This window comes from Neolamprologus brichardi, chromosome 15 (genome assembly GCF_056152115.1).
Source record: "Neolamprologus brichardi isolate AB-2024 chromosome 15, ASM5615211v1, whole genome shotgun sequence".
In the NCBI taxonomy this organism is placed as follows: domain Eukaryota; kingdom Metazoa; phylum Chordata; class Actinopteri; order Cichliformes; family Cichlidae; genus Neolamprologus; species Neolamprologus brichardi.
Window position 1 is genome coordinate 22078133 of NC_142118.1, and position 19586 is coordinate 22097718.

At 39.1% G+C, this 19586-nt stretch overlaps 1 protein-coding gene across 5 annotated transcripts in view; it reads right to left on the reverse strand.

The window, feature by feature from the left end:
- myt1la (myelin transcription factor 1-like, a) overlaps window positions 1-19586 on the reverse strand; it is a 90210-nt gene that overhangs the window by 16597 nt on the left and 54027 nt on the right. For 3 of the 5 annotated variants that reach the window (XM_006793507.3, XM_006793505.3, XM_087852406.1), the window contains 5 exons: window positions 16440-16530; window positions 11618-11728; window positions 10435-10658; window positions 8651-8934; window positions 6360-6608 (listed from right to left, as the gene is read on the reverse strand). In XM_006793507.3, coding sequence (XP_006793570.2) covers window positions 6360-6608; window positions 8651-8934; window positions 10435-10658; window positions 11618-11728; window positions 16440-16530 — 959 coding nt within the window. The remainder of the gene's footprint in view (window positions 1-6359; window positions 6609-8650; window positions 8935-10434; window positions 10659-11617; window positions 11729-16439; window positions 16531-19586) is intronic. The other 2 variants (XM_006793508.3, XM_006793506.3) reach the window with 2 other exon arrangements.

Genomic DNA, 19586 nt, shown 5'->3' on the forward strand with positions numbered 1-19586 from the left:
GCGTTATCCAAAATGTTACAATCTGAAAGTTTTAAAGGCTAACTTATAAAAATGTGCAGATTACAACATGTACAAATATTGTGTGTTATATATAAAACAGTTAAAATCAGGATTAGGAGAAACAAAATGACTGGAACGATTCTCACATTAGTTACACACAACACATTTATCTCAAAAATTCAGAAGAAAACCTGATTCATTCTACATAAGTTGAATAAAATATGGAGTTTTTCCTTACATTAAGTTTTAAAAAATATTCTATAATCCTCAGGAATGTATTTGGTATATAGATCTTTGCTTAGAAATCTAAAAAAGTGCATTATAATCAGTGTTTTAGAAAACATTTGGCCTTTTTTTAGAACCTCATAAACCTGAATCAGTGTAGTGTGTCAGTGCCCAGAGAGCTACCTGTCTCTGTATATAGCTCTGCTCTCTTTCTCTGTGTGGTGGAATACTTTTAAACATATTGATATAGATTTAATTTTAAGAAACAAATTATAAACATACCAGGGAATTATTGTGGACATAAATCGAGTGCTTTGGCATTTATGTGTGTACGAATAACTAATAAGAAGAGCCTGATTTATAGCATTTAAGTCCCTTTTTAATGTAGCTGTATGAGTCATATCGATTTAGTGTCCCTGAAGTTCTGGTCATAATAAGCAGATCTGTACTGGTTGCCAGATGACTTCCAGATAAATGTGTTCCCAGCACAGGTGTCAGAGGCGTGTCTCTCTGCTGGTTAACCAGGTCGAGCTTCTTTCTGCAGCAGTTTGTGAACAAAAAGCTTTTGTGGCTCTAAGAACACTGCAGTCTGCTCTGCAGTCCACACATCACACCTCCTCAGTCGGGAGCAAAAATCGTTGTGGACTGTCTGGAGAAAATCCCATCAGACGCCTCGCTCTGGGCTCCGGCCTCCTCTGCAATGTCGTGCTTCATTAACAAACGCAATTACTCTCCTGATTAAAACCTTTCACTCCAGCGCTCTAAATCCAACGAGGCAAATGTAGCAATTTGCTGCATGGGTTGCTCTGTGTGATATCAGATCTGTGAGGATTTAAAGCGTGCCGATGATCTATCGTGTTTTACTTATGTATTAGTGCTGTAATTCAGTATTTTAATGCACCGTGTGTGAGCTCCTGAAGCGTTCATTTAGTCTGAACCATGCAGTGCTGCCTCTGGCCACATGGGAGCGCACTGAGCCTTCCGGAGAGCCTGTCTGCATCCACCCTATCAGCCAGGGTTATTTATCAAACTGCACAGAGAAATTTGAACTTGCATGAGATAAAAATGGAAATTCTTGACTTTTACTCCCCAGAAACTTTAGATTAAAACCCATTTATCAAACTTATTTTGTCTCTGTTCACTTAGATCTTAGATTAGTGTTGCAGTGCACCGACAACGTGGATGGACTGCAACGGCTGTGATGAATAGCTGTAACCAGTGTTGGGAAGGTTACTTTTAAAATGTATTCCATTACAGAATACAGAATACATGCCCCAAAATGTATTCTGTAACGTATTCCGTTACGTTACTCAATGAGAGTAACGTATTCTGAATACTTTGGATTACTTAATATATTATCATGCTGTTTACAACTACATGAATGTACTATTGCTGTGATTTATTACTGTTACTGAAGGTCCGCGGCTCTGAACCGTAGTAAAGGGACCTCTGGCTAATAGTCAGTTCGTGTCGGCTCCGAAAACTACCTTTACTTTGTTGTCTGGGTCAACTTTGCTAGCCAGAGACAGAAAGAGGCGTTGAAAAGCTGCTCCAACGGAACTTATTGTTTTTGGAGGAAAACACGAACACGGTGTACAGTCGAGTCTTAATAGCTTACTTACAACTGGGCTCGTCAGGCACTCTTCTTGGCTGCAGTGGTTATTATTATATTTACATGCTTCCAGCTCCCGTTTTTGCTCGATGACAGCTCGTACTTTTCCTTTTTCTCCCTCCCTCGCTCACAGACACATAACGGGTATGGCAGTCCATTCTCCCTGCAGCACGGACTACACTGCCTATGAGGCTACATTCTTTAGAGTTATGCCGGTAGCATTCTGCCTATTAGCTTAGCACAACAACAGGCGCTCTCTCACCCAGGAAACACGCAGAGAGAGAGTGTCACCCTGTAACCATGGCAACCGTAACGCTGCCGCCTGGAACAACAGAACGTAGCTGTCAAACAAAACCCAAACAGTCCTGACCCGCGACAATATGAAACAGGGAAGTACCGCAGTGTAATCCATTTATTTCAACAAAGTAACTGTATTCTAAATACCACCTTTTTAAACGGTAACTGTAACGGAATACAGTTACTCATATTTTGTATTTTAAATACGTAACGGCGGTACATGTATTCCGTTACTCCCCAACACTGGCTGTAACCCTATTTATGCTTGTATTGTATCACAACTTTTTGTTCTAAAAGACTAAAGCCGATTGATCCTTTTGTTCCGTGCCACATTGTAAGATTTTCTCTGATTTATTGCATCTCCACAGCACGAACGACTTCCCTTTTATGTGTGTAATATAAAGTTAATTTCACAGTAGTGTATTAAAGACTGGTAACACAATAACAACAATCTTCATAAATGGAAAGTGGATAATTAATTCAACTTTACAGGTTTTTACAGCCAACAAAAAAATCCAGTGCAGTAGCAGAATAAGTAAAAAGTGGCACTGCGTGAGCCTGAAATTATTTTATAAGGATTACGTGTTATGTAAAGGGGTGAAAGAAGACGTAAAAGTCATATTCCTATTGAAGTCATATTTTACTCCATATTTGATACAAATTTTTATTAGATACTGATATATTTAATATATCTAATATTATATATATTAGATTATATATTAGATGCTGACTTGCTTAGAATAGTCAGATATTGTTTTTTTTATTTACTTATTTTTTAGGAGACCACACCAAGGAGCTGGATAAAAAAAAAGAAAAGTATATTTTCAAAATAAAAGACCCAGTTTCTGCAGACCAAGCAGTAACCTCCAGAGCTGAAAAACGAAGCCAGTGCAGAGGCACCAAAACTGCAGTTCCTCTAATGGCCACTTGAGGCTGACTCCAAAAGTGTATCATTCCCCAGACTCTCATGTTAATATCTCCAACTTTACTGCAGAAATAAGTATCTTTCCCCCTCCATATCAGTGCTTTAAAAAAAAATCATTCATCCAACTGTATAACGGAGTTAGGGGCGTCGCCATCTTCAGTGACAGGTGCTCTGACAAAGCTGCCAGGCCATTACTCAGATCAATAAACTGGACTTCTCTGCCGTGTTTAACAATAAAGTCAATTTTGTTTCTATATAACATTTTAAAAAGGAGTTTTATTTTGAAAGTTTAACTTATCCTTCATCCCATTCTTGCGTCTGACTTTCTGTCCTCCTCATCTGCTCTTCGCATGTCAAAGATTCACCAAAATAGACACATTATTATAAGAACAGCAACACAAACTAAACAACATTTGATGCCCCGAGAAATACGAATGAAACTTTTATCACCAAAAATAATATCTAAAAAAACTGATGCATTGTGCAATATCTACTTAAAAAAAAAACGAAATAATTACTTATTAATGTTTTATTAACGATTACAGTTTATATGTGATGGTTACTATAAAGTGTTATTTAAAGGCTTAAAAAAAGACACAGCTCGACTTTAAAGTTTAAATTACTTATGCTTTGGCAGAATAACATCACTGAGGTAACTCAGCAGCTAACAGCAATAAAGCTCTGTTTCTTTGTTTTCACTCATACACTTCGCTGTAAGTCTCTTGTGTGAGATGTGTGATGGCGTTTCTTCTTTTATATGATTTTGCAATCTCTCTCTTCAACGGTCTTTCTTTATTATTCTTTTGTTGAACTGTGTCTGTTTGGTGGCTCCAGGGTGAGGGGTAAACAGCAGAAACTGAGCGGCGATGTACAATTTTGGCAAGCACCATCGTTCTGTGCCATTTCAATGCCTTGGGTTGGTGAAGAAGTGCATACAAACATAATAAACCCTTCCAAACTCACAAAATTTCCTCTTGCGTATGTAAAGTGATGCAAAAATTATGCGTAACAATCGGCAACCAGAAGTACGCCCTCGCAAAAAATAAGCCCAGAACTTCTCTATGGCCCTTTCTGCTTTGCACCGCAGAATAAGGATTCCCTTCTAACAGCTTATAAACTATGATCATCTTCTAATCTATGCATGAACACATAATATAAACTCTGGGTTCCTTAAATCTCTCAATTTCATGCTTGAAATTATCCTTACTTTGCACGATTAGGGGCCTAAATAAATCTTAAATCAAGTGCTTAAAACCCTTAATCATAACTGTAAAGGCAGAGAGTGCAGCAAGAGCAACATTTAGAGCTTTAGCGTGGCCTAAAAAATATTTAACTTCCACCTCTTCAGGTTACTTATTCAAAGCACTTGTCACCTTAATCCTAAAATGAAAAATTCAAGGTGTCTCTGCCTCCATATCATTAAATATTTTAAGTTTTAATCAAGCATACTGTAGTACAGAAATTACTGTCTACATTAGTTTGTGTCAGTGTAAATATTAATCTGCTCCCTGCTGAGCTACGTTTCTATATAAACTACTTAAAGTGGTGCAGAACCTCCCGTAAGGACGTCCTGCAAGCTGTGTAATAATCTGCCGCAACACAAACTCTAGTCTTCTTTGCTGCATTTAAATCAGTAGATTTTAAATATGTAGTGTAGATGCTGCTAATGTGATCAGTGATTCTGAAAAGTATTTTGCAGAACTTCAGATAACAGTTATTTTGAAAGCCAGCAAATTCCTCATAACTGGTTTATAATTTCCGATGAAGGCTCTTTGAACGAAGTTTATCAGTTGGTACAAATAAATCTAATTGTTTATTTCCTACAAGTCACATAATTTCAAATGAGTTGCTTCAGTAATTTGGTCTGTAAGTCAGTGCATAGCAGGTCAGCTCAACATCTACAACAAGCTAACAAAGTTTTAACAAAGGCTGAATTTTTTTATTTGAGTTTATTAAAGTTAACCTATAAATCTGTTCCTTATTTTCTGTTATATACATACTGCCACAGTGTTGAATGCCCATTTTACACATGGCCAAAGTCTGAAATGATGATGTCAGTGTATGTGCAAGTAGTCCCTTTGAGCTGAAAGCTCAGGATTTCAACTGCTCTAAACACCCAGTTTCAAATGTTTTTTTCTACTCTTGGCTCTGTATGATGTCATTGGGAGGGGTTATCCTTATATGGGCATCTAATGGTAAAGGCACACTAGTAAACCTCCTTGTGATTGTAAGTATTTCTTTGCCACAGCTACTACAGAGTCTCGGGGTGTTGCACACTCAACCTCTAGGTGACCACTTTCAACTGCAAGCAGATGTCACAGATGCAGTATCGTTTAATCACCATACTACACTACGTCACTATTTGTAGAGGAATATCTGAATTTGCATCCATCGATTTTATTCCGCTATTCCACCGCAGCGAAGGCTAAGGGAAGGAGCTAAAAATGCTTTTTTCATAAAGGCTATGAAAAAAAGCTAGAAAAAGGCTGTAAGGCTCATTTTGATCTGTGACTTATGCAAAGCTACTCTAAAAAGTAAAATAATAAAAAGCATAAATTTGTAAAAGGGCATTATAGTCTATTTAACGATATCAGTGAATCGGGAGACCTCTTGTGAGGAAACACTCACAGAAAATAAACTCAACAGTGTCAGGACTTTTTAATTGCCCTTTAATAAAAAGTCAGTATATATAGGAAACTTTAAAATACCTACAAAAACACACCTTCCACCAAGGCCCATGACCTATTTTAATTAAATATGTTTAGACGTGCTTCGTCAGTGCTCTTCTTTTCAACCAAGTTTCATGAAATTTCACTTGGCAGATTTTGAAAAACCTTGCAGGCAGACAAACAGCATCAAAAACACACATTTGAACAGCACTGCAAATAAAACATTTTAAATTGAACGCATCTCCCCCCCCCCCCCCCCCCCCCCCCCCCAAAAAAAAAACCAAAAACCAAAAACAAATTAATAATTTCTGGAAACATCGTCATAACAGAAATGTATTCTAACTATAAACATTTAGGTGTTAATGTGCTTTTATATTATATTTATATTATATTGTGTTGTATTAAATACTGTATTTTATATTATAGCAGCTTTATAATAGGTGCAAACTGTGAATTCTGAGGTTTTGTTCATAACATCCAAATGATAAGTTCTAGAAGTAAAAGTATAATGCCAGAGTTGTTTGTATGTATAATTAATGTATTCATTAACTATATAAGCTGTAATAACAGCATGTTGTATTTAACCTCATAATGCTCTGTATGTGTTGCACAGTGTAGACCTTCCCGTTACCTCTTTGTGGTCCTGCTCGTCTCCCAGACGTTTGATCTTGTTGCAGTCGACAGGCAGGTCCCAGCAGTCGGTGTCGCTCAGCTGGTAGCAGCGGCTGCTGAGCAGAGCCTGCCGCTGGGGAGACATCGGCTGCAGCGGGGTTAACACAGTCCCGCTGCCCTCGGGGCCGCCTGGCTGACCAGCCACATCCACCGCCCCGCTGTCATCCAGATCGCCAACTGGACTCTGAAGAGCAAAGGAATCTGAATACTGGTGAGGTATTCAGAGGGCTTATTTTTGTTATGTGATTATTGTTGCTTTTTTTCAAAAAGCTTATTTTATCATTTCTAACAAGTTACAGGAGGAGGTTACAGGCTAGTATACACACAGTCTCGGTCACAGAGGTTTTAAATGTTTTCAGTATTCAAGTCATTCAAAAAGCTGCTGCCAAACCAGAAGACCTGTGCATATCCTTCTCCATACTAAACTCCTGCTCTGCTGGCATCCAGTTACATTTCCTAGACTTGCAGGTTCCTAAATGTGATGCTACTTTTCTACTACTTTTGATTTGTTTCTTTTTTGCACCTTTACTTTTACTATCACTGTACTCTAACTGTTACTATATGCTAGCCTAAATGATTTTATTCTATTTGTATCAACAGTAATGCCCATAATTACTCCTGTGAAATCTTTTACATGAAAGCTCAGGGGTGAAATTTTTATTAAAATTCAGTTTATTGTAGTTGTGATAGAATGTTCCAGATGCATGTTGATTTTACACAATGGGCATAACAATAAAAATACTAATACTTATAATAATTTGTACATGCTGTCCAAAATGATTCATACTCTTCACCTGCCTCAATATTAGGATTATTGTTTCTTTACAGTGTAGGTATTTTAGGTATTTTCAGCAACGTTAGGCAAGAAATCCATGTCGATTTCTAGAAAAGTCCAAAAGCCGAGAAGCTGAGGGGAGCTGGTAAAAATGCTGCCAGTTCATGGGCAGCACTAGAATGTGCTATGAGTAAGAAGTGAGGAGCTCCGGTCACGTATTTTGATTGTTGTCAAGGATGCCATGGACTACAAAGCCATATCCAAATGATTCCAGGTCCCTGTTCCCACAGAGCATCATTAACAAGAACAAGATATTCCACACAGTCAAGAACCTGAAGAGACATCGTAGAAAGCCCAAAGTTACACGCCATCTGGGAAGAAGTGTGTTATGGGAGGCCAGCAGTAACCCACACATCACAACTAAGGCTATTCTACAAAATCTGAGCAACACCAGAACACAGATTTCAAGAAGATACAGCAGCAAACACTATCCAAGGGGACTCTTCATGGACAGTGACCACTCCTCCAACACAGGCACACACAAGCTCATCTAGTTTCTGTAGCTCTGTGACAGACCTACAATTTTGGTTGTCAGTGTTATGGTCAGATGGGAACTCTTCAGCCACAAAGATGTGGCTTTTTTTTTTTGGTGAAAGAAATGTGAAGCATTCACCCAGAAAACACAGTCTCACTGGTCAAACACTGAGGCGGGAATATCACGGTCTGCGGTCACTTTTCCACAGATGGACCCAGATGAACCTTTTAAAAGCTGAAGGAATCATTAAAATCATTCATCCAGCATTCTTGGGCAGCATGGACCATCTAACCAGATTACAGTCCAAAAACATATGGCTTAACTAGTAAAGGAACAATTTGCGGACAACAATCTAAATATTTTGGAGTGGCCAAGCCAGCGCACCGACCTGGACCCGGTTAGAATTTCTGGAGAGAACTAAAGACCAAGATCATGACAAAGAAACCCTCAAACCTTGAGGACCTGGAGAAGTTCACCAAAATCATCGTGGAGACGTGTAGAAATATATTCAACTGCATAAAGTACTTGGAGGCTGTAGCTACAAATAAAGGCATTTATACCACTGGCTATAGAGAAAGAGTATGAATAATTCTGGAGATGAGATTTTTTGGGAAACCAGTCAAATATAATCATACAAATAGTTAAAAATATCAAACATCGATTTGAACGTTCTTCTTATAGCCTTATGTCACGTTTTTTATAAAATGGTGAAAGAATAAATTTGATGTGTCAATAATATATCTTAAAACCCAAAAGTCCGACACAGGTATGAAGAATTTTAGGCAAAATTACATTTAGATATGTCTTCCTAATGCTCCTCTCTGAGTTACGCTCTCTAGACAAAGCTGCCTTGTCTTATTTTTCCCCATTCCTGCCATTGTTTAGGGATGTGATGTAATAAGGCAGGCATCCCATTTTTACTTGCACCGCCTCAGATTACCTGTGTCAGCAGGTCCTGGGGTTTCCCTCCCAGAGCGTGCGGGAGCTCCCGGCACCGTGTCGACAAGTTAAGGATGGCCGTGGCCGCCATGTGGGCCGCCTCCATGTCGTGGGTGTAGTCAAAGCTACTCTTACTGCAGGTGCTGCTGGCGCTGCTTCCACCTCCACCGCCTCCCCCTCCTCCTCCACCTCCTCCTCCTCCACAGCTCAGGCTGCTGCTGCTGCTGGGAGCGTAGCTGCTGGTCGTACTGCTGGCCGGGCTGGACGTCTTACAGTAGCGCTTAGCTGCAGGGGTGCACACAAGTATGGCTGATTTGTTAGGCTGATGCTGGCTTTTGGCCAAGCTGTTCAGCAGATGGGTTTTTTGCACGGGGTTTAAAATTGCAGAGAGATCCTCTAGCTTTTAAAAATATGCAATAAAAAAGACAGACTGGTGAGGAGAAAGAGCGAGAGAAACAGATTGAAATTTAAGGCTTTCTAGGATTAAGTGGGGAAACAATGAATTGACCAGAACAAGAATCCACTCCAAAACTAAAATTCAAACAAGCTCAGTGCTTGAGATTGTTGAAGTTGTTCAACTTTTTTGGTCACTTTGCCAAAATCAGAGCTCGTAAATCAAGATAACATATCTTAAGACTGTTCCTGCCTCAGCACTGAATTGAAAATGCTTTGGACTGGATGTCTACATCTGATTTTTATTTGGAACAAATTCTAAGAACTGCAGCATTTCCTTCTTTGTGAGTAACATTTGCTAAAAAAAAAAAAAAAAAAAGAATACAATGCCCAGCTGTCCCAGAAAATAACTGACCTTTTTTTTAAAAAAGTAACTACTTACAATATTTGTATCTTCAGTACGTAAAAATGGACTCACAGGAACAATAAGCAAAGTATTTAGAGGCCATTTTTGGTCTGTTTAAAGGATTTGCTGCCAGCTAGAAAACATATATGAACACCAGCCTTATGCGTTAAATAGGGAGACATAGAGTCATTCAACATAAGACAGAGAAACAGATGTTTGGGCAAAGCCAAAGAAAGATGCTGCGTGGTGGTGAATCCGGCCTCAGCAGGCTGGAACGATGCTGATGGAGGGAAGAATGGTGGAAAGGAGGGAGGCAGGGAGGGAGTCGTGACAGAGGGGAGCTCAGACACCTCGTCTAAAAATCTCCCTCCTGCCTGCTTCTCACTAATGGCTCCCAGCCAAAGAAACAGGGCTCGCCTCCATTATCTCTCCTGTTTCACAATCCCTCCATCTGTACCTCCTCCCTCCCTCCATCCCTCCATCCTCTGCTCAGAGGAGGCAGGCTCTTAGCTTGGCATTTCCATAACTCTGCTCCAGCCATGTGGAGAGGCCGAAAACATCAGTGTTTTTAGCTCTATAACAAAAAGACAAGCAGCACAGAGCATGTGTCGTTGTGCACGTTATAATGCTTTTAACATCGGATACAAAATGTTCTCCTCAGAACAGGAAAATGAATAGTAATCCCTAAGAGTGGGATCATCTGGAAGGTTTCTTTTTCCTTTCAAACAAACAAAAAAAGGAATCACAATAAGCCTGACCATGGTTTTTACGGTGATTTTCAATATACCTATAATAAATTTTTTAGACACATGGATCCATCATTAACTCAAATAAATATCTCCAATATTCTTCAAAAGGTAAGAAGAACGTCAGACCCCGTACAAACAAAAGACGCAAATCACCAATCAAAATATACGATAAATTGTTGTCACATGATCTAAATGTGGGACCTATGATTTGCAATTGTGTATGTTAATTCTTCTCACCGTCGTATCCCTTCGGGGAGGTGTCTCGCCCGTGGTGGTGGGACTTGGTCGTCAGACCTCTCTTTCCGTAGCTGCCGTGTTGGGCATCATAGCCGCCATAGTCATAGCTGGTCTTGGAGTATTTCTCCAGCTCCTTCGCCAAGTTGGATCGTGGCGTGCTGGTGGGAACATTGTTTTTGTAGCCATACTCAGGAATCTCCAGCTGCTTCACAAAACACATTGGTCTGAAAGGCAGCCAGAGGGTAAATAAGGCTGGGATCGAACTTCACTGCACCATTTAGCATCCCTACTTCGGATTAAAAAGTGGATTTTTTTTTTATATTTGTTTCGTTTTTTCAAAGAACTAATAACAGTCTGTGTTATTTACCTTTACGCCAAAAATTGGCTGCACCATTCAGCATCCCTAAAAAACTTCGAATGGTAATTAGTGGAAGAAGATGGTGAGTTTCTGTTTTGTGGAAGAATATTTAAGCCCAGCTTTTTATTTAGGTGCTAACTGACATCCTTTCAGCTTTCAATACATTCTGTTTAAGAAAGGCAACATATATTCCCAGATTGCCTTACAACTCAGAAATATACCAGGAAATTGTTGAACCATTTTGCATCATCAAATAGAAAACAATGAAGGTTTTCTTTGTTATGGAATATTTTGCAAGTCTCAAGCTTAAAGACACTATTAAGCTTGCCCTGATCATTTAAGGTGGTGTGAGATGCTCTCCATCAAAATAAGTGCAAACTTATGTAGATTTAATATGTAGAGATAAATGAAATCACAAAATACACTAAATCAAGCTGCCATAGATTTGATTTAAGAGTGTTACAACCACTAATAAAAATTTTGTTTGTGTTTGCTAATTATTCACAGGATAGTTTTTGATTCCGGAATTCCCAGCATATCTGAACTAGTCGCACATGTGGTTGAATGTACTAGTGACCTGCACCTAGATATAATGAGGATTACCAGTTGTTCTGCATCCCCAGTTCCTTATGTTTGATATGATCTGGAGCTGTATGTGTGGGAATTTCATTGCACCATTCAACATCCCAGATATAAAAAACCCCAAAGGAAAAACAACTGCTTCCATAACATACCATATTCAGAGTTCAGTGAGCAATTCGGCATCCCTTGCTAACCTATCAGAATTCAAAATATGCTGCTTTACTGTACTGAAGTGGGCGGTACCTGAGGACACGGTCTGACGCCTGATTGGTCTTACTGCCGCTGTCAGTTGAGTGAGTCTTCTCGTGGACCTTCGCCATCTTCTCTGCAGCAGCGATGGGACAGCCGGACAGACTGAAGGATTAGGGAGGGGGAGACAGCACACGGCCTGGTTACACACTGTACCAACACACGCACGCACACATGCAGCATCTGGCTCTCAATGAAGAGCGGTTCAGCTGTCAGGACCAGCAGTTCAAAATGAATTATGGATTTAAAAATGGCCTACTTTGTGTTGACTTTCCAGATGACAAACTGGTTTATCACTTGACTTTCTGTGTGACTTTTTTCTAAACAGGTATTGCTTAAATTTACAGACAGACATGTTTGTGACTCCTGCTTCTGTACATCACTCAAACTGCAAAATCCTAGGCTGAAAATGAAGCCAGTGCAAAACTGACATTCAGCTAATGTCCACCTGAGGCTGGCTCAAAAAGTTAGTCACTAGTCCACTCCCACATCAATGTACAAATTCAGCCATGCAAGCAGAATGTTTACAGCTTCATATAAGAACAGGCCTCTTGCCTGTGGTTGTGCTGTTGGTACCTGTTAAATAAGTTGTAGTTTGGAAATGGCAAGAAAATAAATTGTCCTGTTTTATTGGGTTGTTATTTATCTATGTCTATGCATTCTTTGATGTCCTCGCTCCAAAAACATCAACATAGTGATGCCCAAAACAATAATGTGAGGCTAGTAAAAGTGGAGACTAGAAACTAAGTGAGGGTATGTAAATGACCAGGTGACAGCATTTTGTATCTCTTTATTGTCCTCCCAATTCACATATTTGCAAAACTGACTAAACAACTATTCATCAAAGATGATTAGCTGACAGAACAGCAGCACAGATTTGGCATATTTTTCCTTCACACATCACTGGCAAAACCTCTAACCTCTAACCATTTTAATGGAGATAGACAGAATATCAAAAATACAGAAAAACACATTCATACAAGTTATGAATTGTTTTGCATGCAAAGCTCCAAACCGAGCGTAACTGATGATCTTTCTTTTATCAACCAATTCAGACTCCCTCGCAGCCTTAATGAAATGTTCCAAAACGGGCCTTTGTCTTTATTTCGTTGGTCACTCTATGTCAGGCTCTTTAAAGTTTAAGATAAGATAAGATAAGATAACCTTTATTAGTCCTACACGTGGGAAATTTGTTTCGTTACAGTGTTTGTATCTGGATCTGGATCTACTCCCGTGACTCTTTATACAGCAACTGAATACTTGGTTGAATAAGTGACTAAATTAATAGTTCTTAGCGGATGCCTCTTTACTAACAACACACACACACACACACACACAGAGTATTCTCCAGTTTTTTGGGAGAGTTTGGTTATCTGTCCCACAAGACACTTCCACTTAACAAAACTGTCACTTCCCACCAACTCCCAGTGATAAGTGTTAAAAGGTAACACCTTCTCCGTTTTTAATCATGAAATTTGTTTTTCTTCCGTAACCAAGTGTAACCTCACAGGAAGCAGAAACACAAATCTAATCCTGCTCATCGGCCGCTGCAGTGATTGACTGATTGTGTGATAGATTAGATTACATTCATTAAACAGCTGCTTTTGGTCTTCTGGGGAAAATAATTAAATGTCATCAACAATCATAAGTGAATTTCTTTAAAAACAAATTAAAATTGCAATAAACAGAAGAAGATTTTTGATGTCGGACGGAAAATTCCATCCTGTGTACTTCTGAGATGTACCAGTCATTAAAATGTGTGACTTGCTGACCCTCATGTGGCGCAAACAGGGGTAAAGGAGAAGCTGATTGGTTGGGGATGTGGCTTCTCCCTCCTGCCACTTTGGGCTTTTCCTAATTGCTTCATACCCACAGAGGCTATGAAACATCGTTAGTACACACACACACACACACACACACACACACACACTCGTTTTAAAGCATGGCAGGGTTACTGTGTGAGTAGTGTGTGACAGATCAGCACGGCAGTGCCCGCTACTGCTGCTGCTATGAAGGCGTTTCCATGGTGACTGCCAGACATGAAAGCTGGTGGCTAACAGTAGCTAAGCTAGCTAGCTAGTGCTTTGTTTCCTTTCCCAGTGGAGCTGTGCTACATAACACACCCTGCAGCCATGTCTGAGTGTGTATGTGTGTGTGTGAGTGTATTCTGTCTGCCAGCACACGTGTGCTGCTGTCTGTGAGCTAATTTGTAAGTGTCTGACTGTGTGTGTGTGTGTCAGGCTGTGTGCGAATGAAACAGCGTGTCATCTAAAGGTCTACGTATGTGTGAGCAAATCACTTTACATAATTCAAAAGTATGTATCTGTGTGTGTGTGTGTGTGTGTGTGTGTGTGTGCGAGTGTGCGTGTGCGTGTGTGCATATGTGTGCTGCCTGCACTTCATGCTCTGCTCTGCCTGTTAAACAGCTGAACTGCTGATGTGATGCAGGTTCTCCTTCTCCAGTCCCTTCTCCACAATTCCACCTAAACCAGAATACATTACAACATTTTGCATGCTGTTGAAAGAAAATGTGACTTTTTTTGTGCCAGAGTTGAGTTAAAAACAAAACTGTTTTTGCAAACTGTTCTTGTTTAGAGGAAAACTCACACAGTGGCAGATAAAACACAGAAACACTAATTATGATTTCACATTCTACGATGATTTTGAGCACTTATTTATATTTATGCAGTTTTAAGGACGAAGCAATAACCAACCAGAAGCATCCAGAAATGAGAACTGAAACCACCACGTCAAAAAGCTGCAGTTCCCCTAATGGCCACTTGAGGCTGCCCCCCAAAATGATTTCAATCACCACAACCTCCCATGTTAAAATGTCCATGTTTATAGCCAGCTACAAAAACTGGGTTTGTTCTTTCTAGCAGTTTTCTCCATTTAAATTAACTCTACAAAGTTCTAATCTTTTAATGTTTTTTTTACACTTAAAGTTTTGTCTTATTCTGGTTGTTTCTGCTCTGAGCGACAGGTAAGGACTCGCTCAACTGGACCTCATGATGATGCTTGTGCTATTAGTGCTTTCTGAAGCATTTATAACACATGACAAACAATGTAACCCACTAACAATTAAATAATAAGAAACACTTCAAAAAGTTTATGAGAGACGTTCTTTAATTTTAATAGTCTGCAACTGAAGATATCTGTGTCTCCAGCCTTTGGATGCACCTGATCAAGTTTGGAGTAATACTGAAAACTGAACTCCTGGTCAACAATATCATCATCATCATAACAGTAACCAAATGTAATCAAATGTAAATTCTGCTTTACTAAATTTCCTGCATTATATTAAAATAAATAAAAAAAAATATTCAATTCTATATTCAGGTTTCTAAAATGGGTGAAAAAACCCTAAGCCAGGAATTTGCTATACTTATAAATACAATTTATTATAGCCCTTTGCTTTCTGAGTGTAGCATCAAGACCAAGAATGTGATCATTTCGTTATTTTGATTTGTAATTCATTCATTTTTATGTGTTTCATTTACTTTTTTCTACATTTTGGGCATACATGTTGCAAACAGAGTTAATAATCCGTTTAGGAGGTGTAATTCTGGACTGGACTGTACTGTACTGAAGTACTTATGTACTTTCCTCCATTCTTTATAAATAAAGTTGTTAATATTAAAGTCTAGAAGAAGAATTATAAGGACTCTGAGGACCAAGCTAGCAAATAACAAAGTCTCAGTTCAATTTTATTTGTATAGCACCAAACAGTCAACAACAGCCATCCAACAGCTTGAACGAGTCAGTAAAGCCCCAGATTAGCACTTTATAAACAAGTCGGTGATGTCACAAGAGCTCTCTCCTTCTTCTATATACAGTCTACAAGTAAAATTGAGCAGCAGTTTTTAATGCTAGACTTTTAACACATTTTTATTTTTCAAAACCTGAAATACTTATTTATAACTTGAGTTTCACTTGCACTCAGGCATTTAGGACTTTGGTACTTCCATCCATCTGTTAGCTACATCTTCTTACCCTGTAGTGAGTTGTGTGGGTGGTGGAGCCAAACTCAGCTTATACTAGGAGAGGGGTGGGGTGACCCAGTCAATCAGAGAGCTATTTTTAATAACCACACAGACAACCAATCAGACTCACATTCACGCCTAGGGGTGAGTTACCAGTCATCATAACTTCCAAGTTTTTGGACTATGTGAACCACACAGAGGGAACACTGAAGTTTACTTACTTAGATTATGTTATCTATACTTTTTTCCCTCATACTGAGGAGTAAAGTTGCACATACTTGTGTTTTTATTCATTTATATACTTACTTTTTATAAGCAACGAACACTTCTGCAGAGGCAATTTAGTGTTGTAACTATTATTTAACTTATGCTGTGGTTAGACTTTGATTCTTAGTTTCCAGTATTTCTGTTAGGGTTTAGCTAACAGCAGGGCTCCATGACCAAACCCCCTGTAGCGATTAATGATGCCCAGTCTGTGGACTTGTTCAGAAATGCTGGTGAAATGCTGATAAAACCAATTCATATCATACCATTAACTATAAGTTACCAGTTCCTACTTAAATCCCTCTTTCTTTGTAAATGCTTCTTACATATTGCACACTAACAAATGATAATAATAAACAAAAATAAAAATAAGTAATACTTCATGTTATGAGTTTGCAGAATCCTTTCAGCCAAAGCAAACATATCAGAGTTTATGGTGTACAGGACCTAAGCATCAGCAAGTAGTTTGACTGGAGATGTGCTCCTGAAACCACACACACACTGACGATATCTGTACGATGGAGGTGTGGATCAGCTGATAGCGGCCCGGCGAAAGGCCACTCACTCACCTGCGATGCGAGTTCCTGTTGCTATTGACATGACCCCGTCCAGAGCAGCCAGGAGTAGGGCACTTTAAAACATTTTCATACATGGCAAGGACTTTGACAGAGAGGAAAAGGTGAGAAAGACAGCCAGGGTTAGGAGCAGACAGGAGAGTTAACGGGTGTTCAGCTCGACGGTTAGGCATGCACAGATTACAGCTGCACGACTGATGCGACAGTGGGCAAGAATTTCACAAAACGGGCATGAATGCTAAGACAAAGTGCGTCAACAGCAGGAAGTCGCCAGTTCTCCTCTTTGTTTCCCTTGTAGCCACCTCAGATTCAGCTGTGCTTCATGTTTTGCATCGGTTTAAGAAACATGCCTCCTTATGGGGCTTATTTTGTCACAAATATCATTAAAGATTAAGGTAAATGTGCTGTGTTTTTTGCCTTTTTCCCCACTAACTTTCCTCTAAACTGCTCTCCGTTTGTAGTTATGATTGCCCCAAGTATTCCCTTCCTACTGAGGAAACACAGCTCTCATTTGCCTTTTGATCACTGCGGTCATGTCATGAAATTTCATGAGATGAGACTGTACTGGATGCAGTAGTTCGTCATGCACTGTTAAGGATGGCTGATGACTCCGCAGGAGGAAGAGGAATGTGTCTGGTAATAAATGAAGGTTTAAAATTCTGTTTCAGATCGTTTTTTTCAAATATGTATAATCTTCATATACAGTTTAAGTTTCTAGATATTGAAAAGCCCAGCAAGCTTTTACCTGTATGTCTGAATATCTTTCTGTATTCTCCATGCAGGTATTTCTTTTTGTCATTTTTACCTTGTTGCATACAGAAGATAAGCTCTATGTAAAAAAGGATGTGAAGTCTCATTTGGAAGGCTGAATGTTTTTGCTGCCAATACATTTTTCTTTTTGTTTTATATACCAGACTGACTTACAACTGGAAAAATAGGCAGGATGATAAAGCGGGGCATGGTTTACAGAAGGGATCACTTGTGATTGACAGATCAAATACGGTCCTCTCTCACCATGCCTGGTCTCAAAACAACACGATGCTAAACGCCAAAATCTTCAGCACAAGGCTTCTGAACAGGCCTCGTTCACAGAGGACAAGAGACTGCTTGGCAACCACTTGGCAACCACCTGGCAACCACCGTTCACTAGGGACAAATGAGTATTCTGACTGGCTCAGTCGCTATCAGTGGCTCCTGCTAGTCACTGTGAAATTGACTGCTGAGACCCAGTCATGCAGGCCTCGAAAATGTGTATTCCCCTATGACGAGTGGCTGGTCAAGATAGCTGGATGTTGCTGGGTGAAATTCGTTATATATTATTATTATATATTATATATTATTCATTATTCGTTCGTTAGAGGTATAAGGTGCCTGAAAAGCTCCTTCTGATTGCGAATTTATCTGCAAGCCTTCCCCAACTAATCGCTAAATGTTGGGAAATTGTAAAAAAGAAAACAAAAAAAAAAACTGTGATTAAAACTGGAAACAGAGAAAATTCACCTTCAGAGTAAAAGTTGCACATTGTGAAATGTGTTGATTTCAGCAGTAAGACATGAAATGGTCTTTGTCTCCAGTTTGCATCACACATTTTTGAGTTTCAGTTTCAGTTTTGAGTGTTTGCAGACTTGGCATCTTTCATTCAAACTGTGGGTGAATGTGGTACTCTGCATATAGCCAAAGCAAGAAGGTTTTTGGTGCAGCACCTTCTTTGCATCATTTTCACTTTGCTACAGCCAGCAAACTCCAGCATCCACTTCCCAAAAAGCTTTGGGAATATCTTTTTTTTCCTCCTAGTGACCGTTAGGTACTAGAGGGTCACATACCGGTCTCTGGGCATGCATGACTGACGACTAACAAACAGTTGATGTCTTATCGATCTTTTATACAGTCTATGTGTTCAATTGTTCCACCAGGGTGAATGAAGCCTCATCTAAACTAATGTAATGTTTTACCTGTGAGTTCAGTGAGCATGCTTCAAGCAGGCTTAGATGGTTGGAAGTAATTTCATGTAGGTCTTTTTTTGAGGATTTTTAGTCAGCAGGTTGATCAAACTGATTCTTCATGCTGTTCACGTTACAACAGCGACACAGAAATCAAAACAAGACTTCAGGCAGACGCGATGAGGAGAATGAAAAGAAAGTAAAGCAGTTCACGAAATTGAACCAAAAAAAGAAAGATAATACTATTTCTGGTGCCACAGTAAACATGAGTATGAACAGAAGCAGCTTTGTGTCCACAACAGCACTGCAGTATGTTTGCTTTAGATAATAAGATACTTTAGTAGAGACTTTCTAACAGATAGAAGTGAGATTACATATACATATATATATATATATATATATATATATATATATATATATATATATATATATATATATATATAAACGTTTAAAGCGCAGTTTATATATATATAAACGTTTAAAGCGCAGTTGGTTTTGAAACTCAAAAACCTTGATAATGTTTGGCAGCAATCAAGGTCTACCTTCTCGGTTGATCAAACATATGTTAAACAAGCTCAGTCGCGCATGATGATTAGACAAGACGTTCACAACTTCTCGTGATCATAACAAAGTTAAAACCAGATTATCTAACATGTCCAACACGACAGAACACAAATGCAGACTCATGCAGGACAGATGCATGATGGTGAACAGCCAACACTGCCAGCACTGTCCGACTTTAACTGTGATACAATCCATCTAACAAGTCATTTGAAGTCAGCATTTATTCGTTAAATCTCCTCAAATTTGAAGTAAAACTAAACAAAAACAGTTCTGACCAGTAAATTATTTCCATTTGGTCCCAAAGACATGGGATTTTGTTTCTCTAAGATATTAAGGGGCAAATTTTGGGGGTAGATGTCTGATGTGAAATGTTTTTTGTGCTCTCAGTCTTATATAACTCTCAGAGGCAGAAATGATCTGACTGCATGAGTAAAACCTCAAAGTGCGCAGCTAAATAAACACAATTCAGCTCAATCGTTAATGTAACACAACAGAAAAAAGAGGTTTGTGACACTGAAGTGCAGCTCCCTTTATTGCCAACTTTGTAGTCACATCAAGCATCAAACAAACTAGAACTCATTATTCATGTTGTATTACAAATATGTGGCAGTGAATAGCAGACGCAGAGAATCTTTTT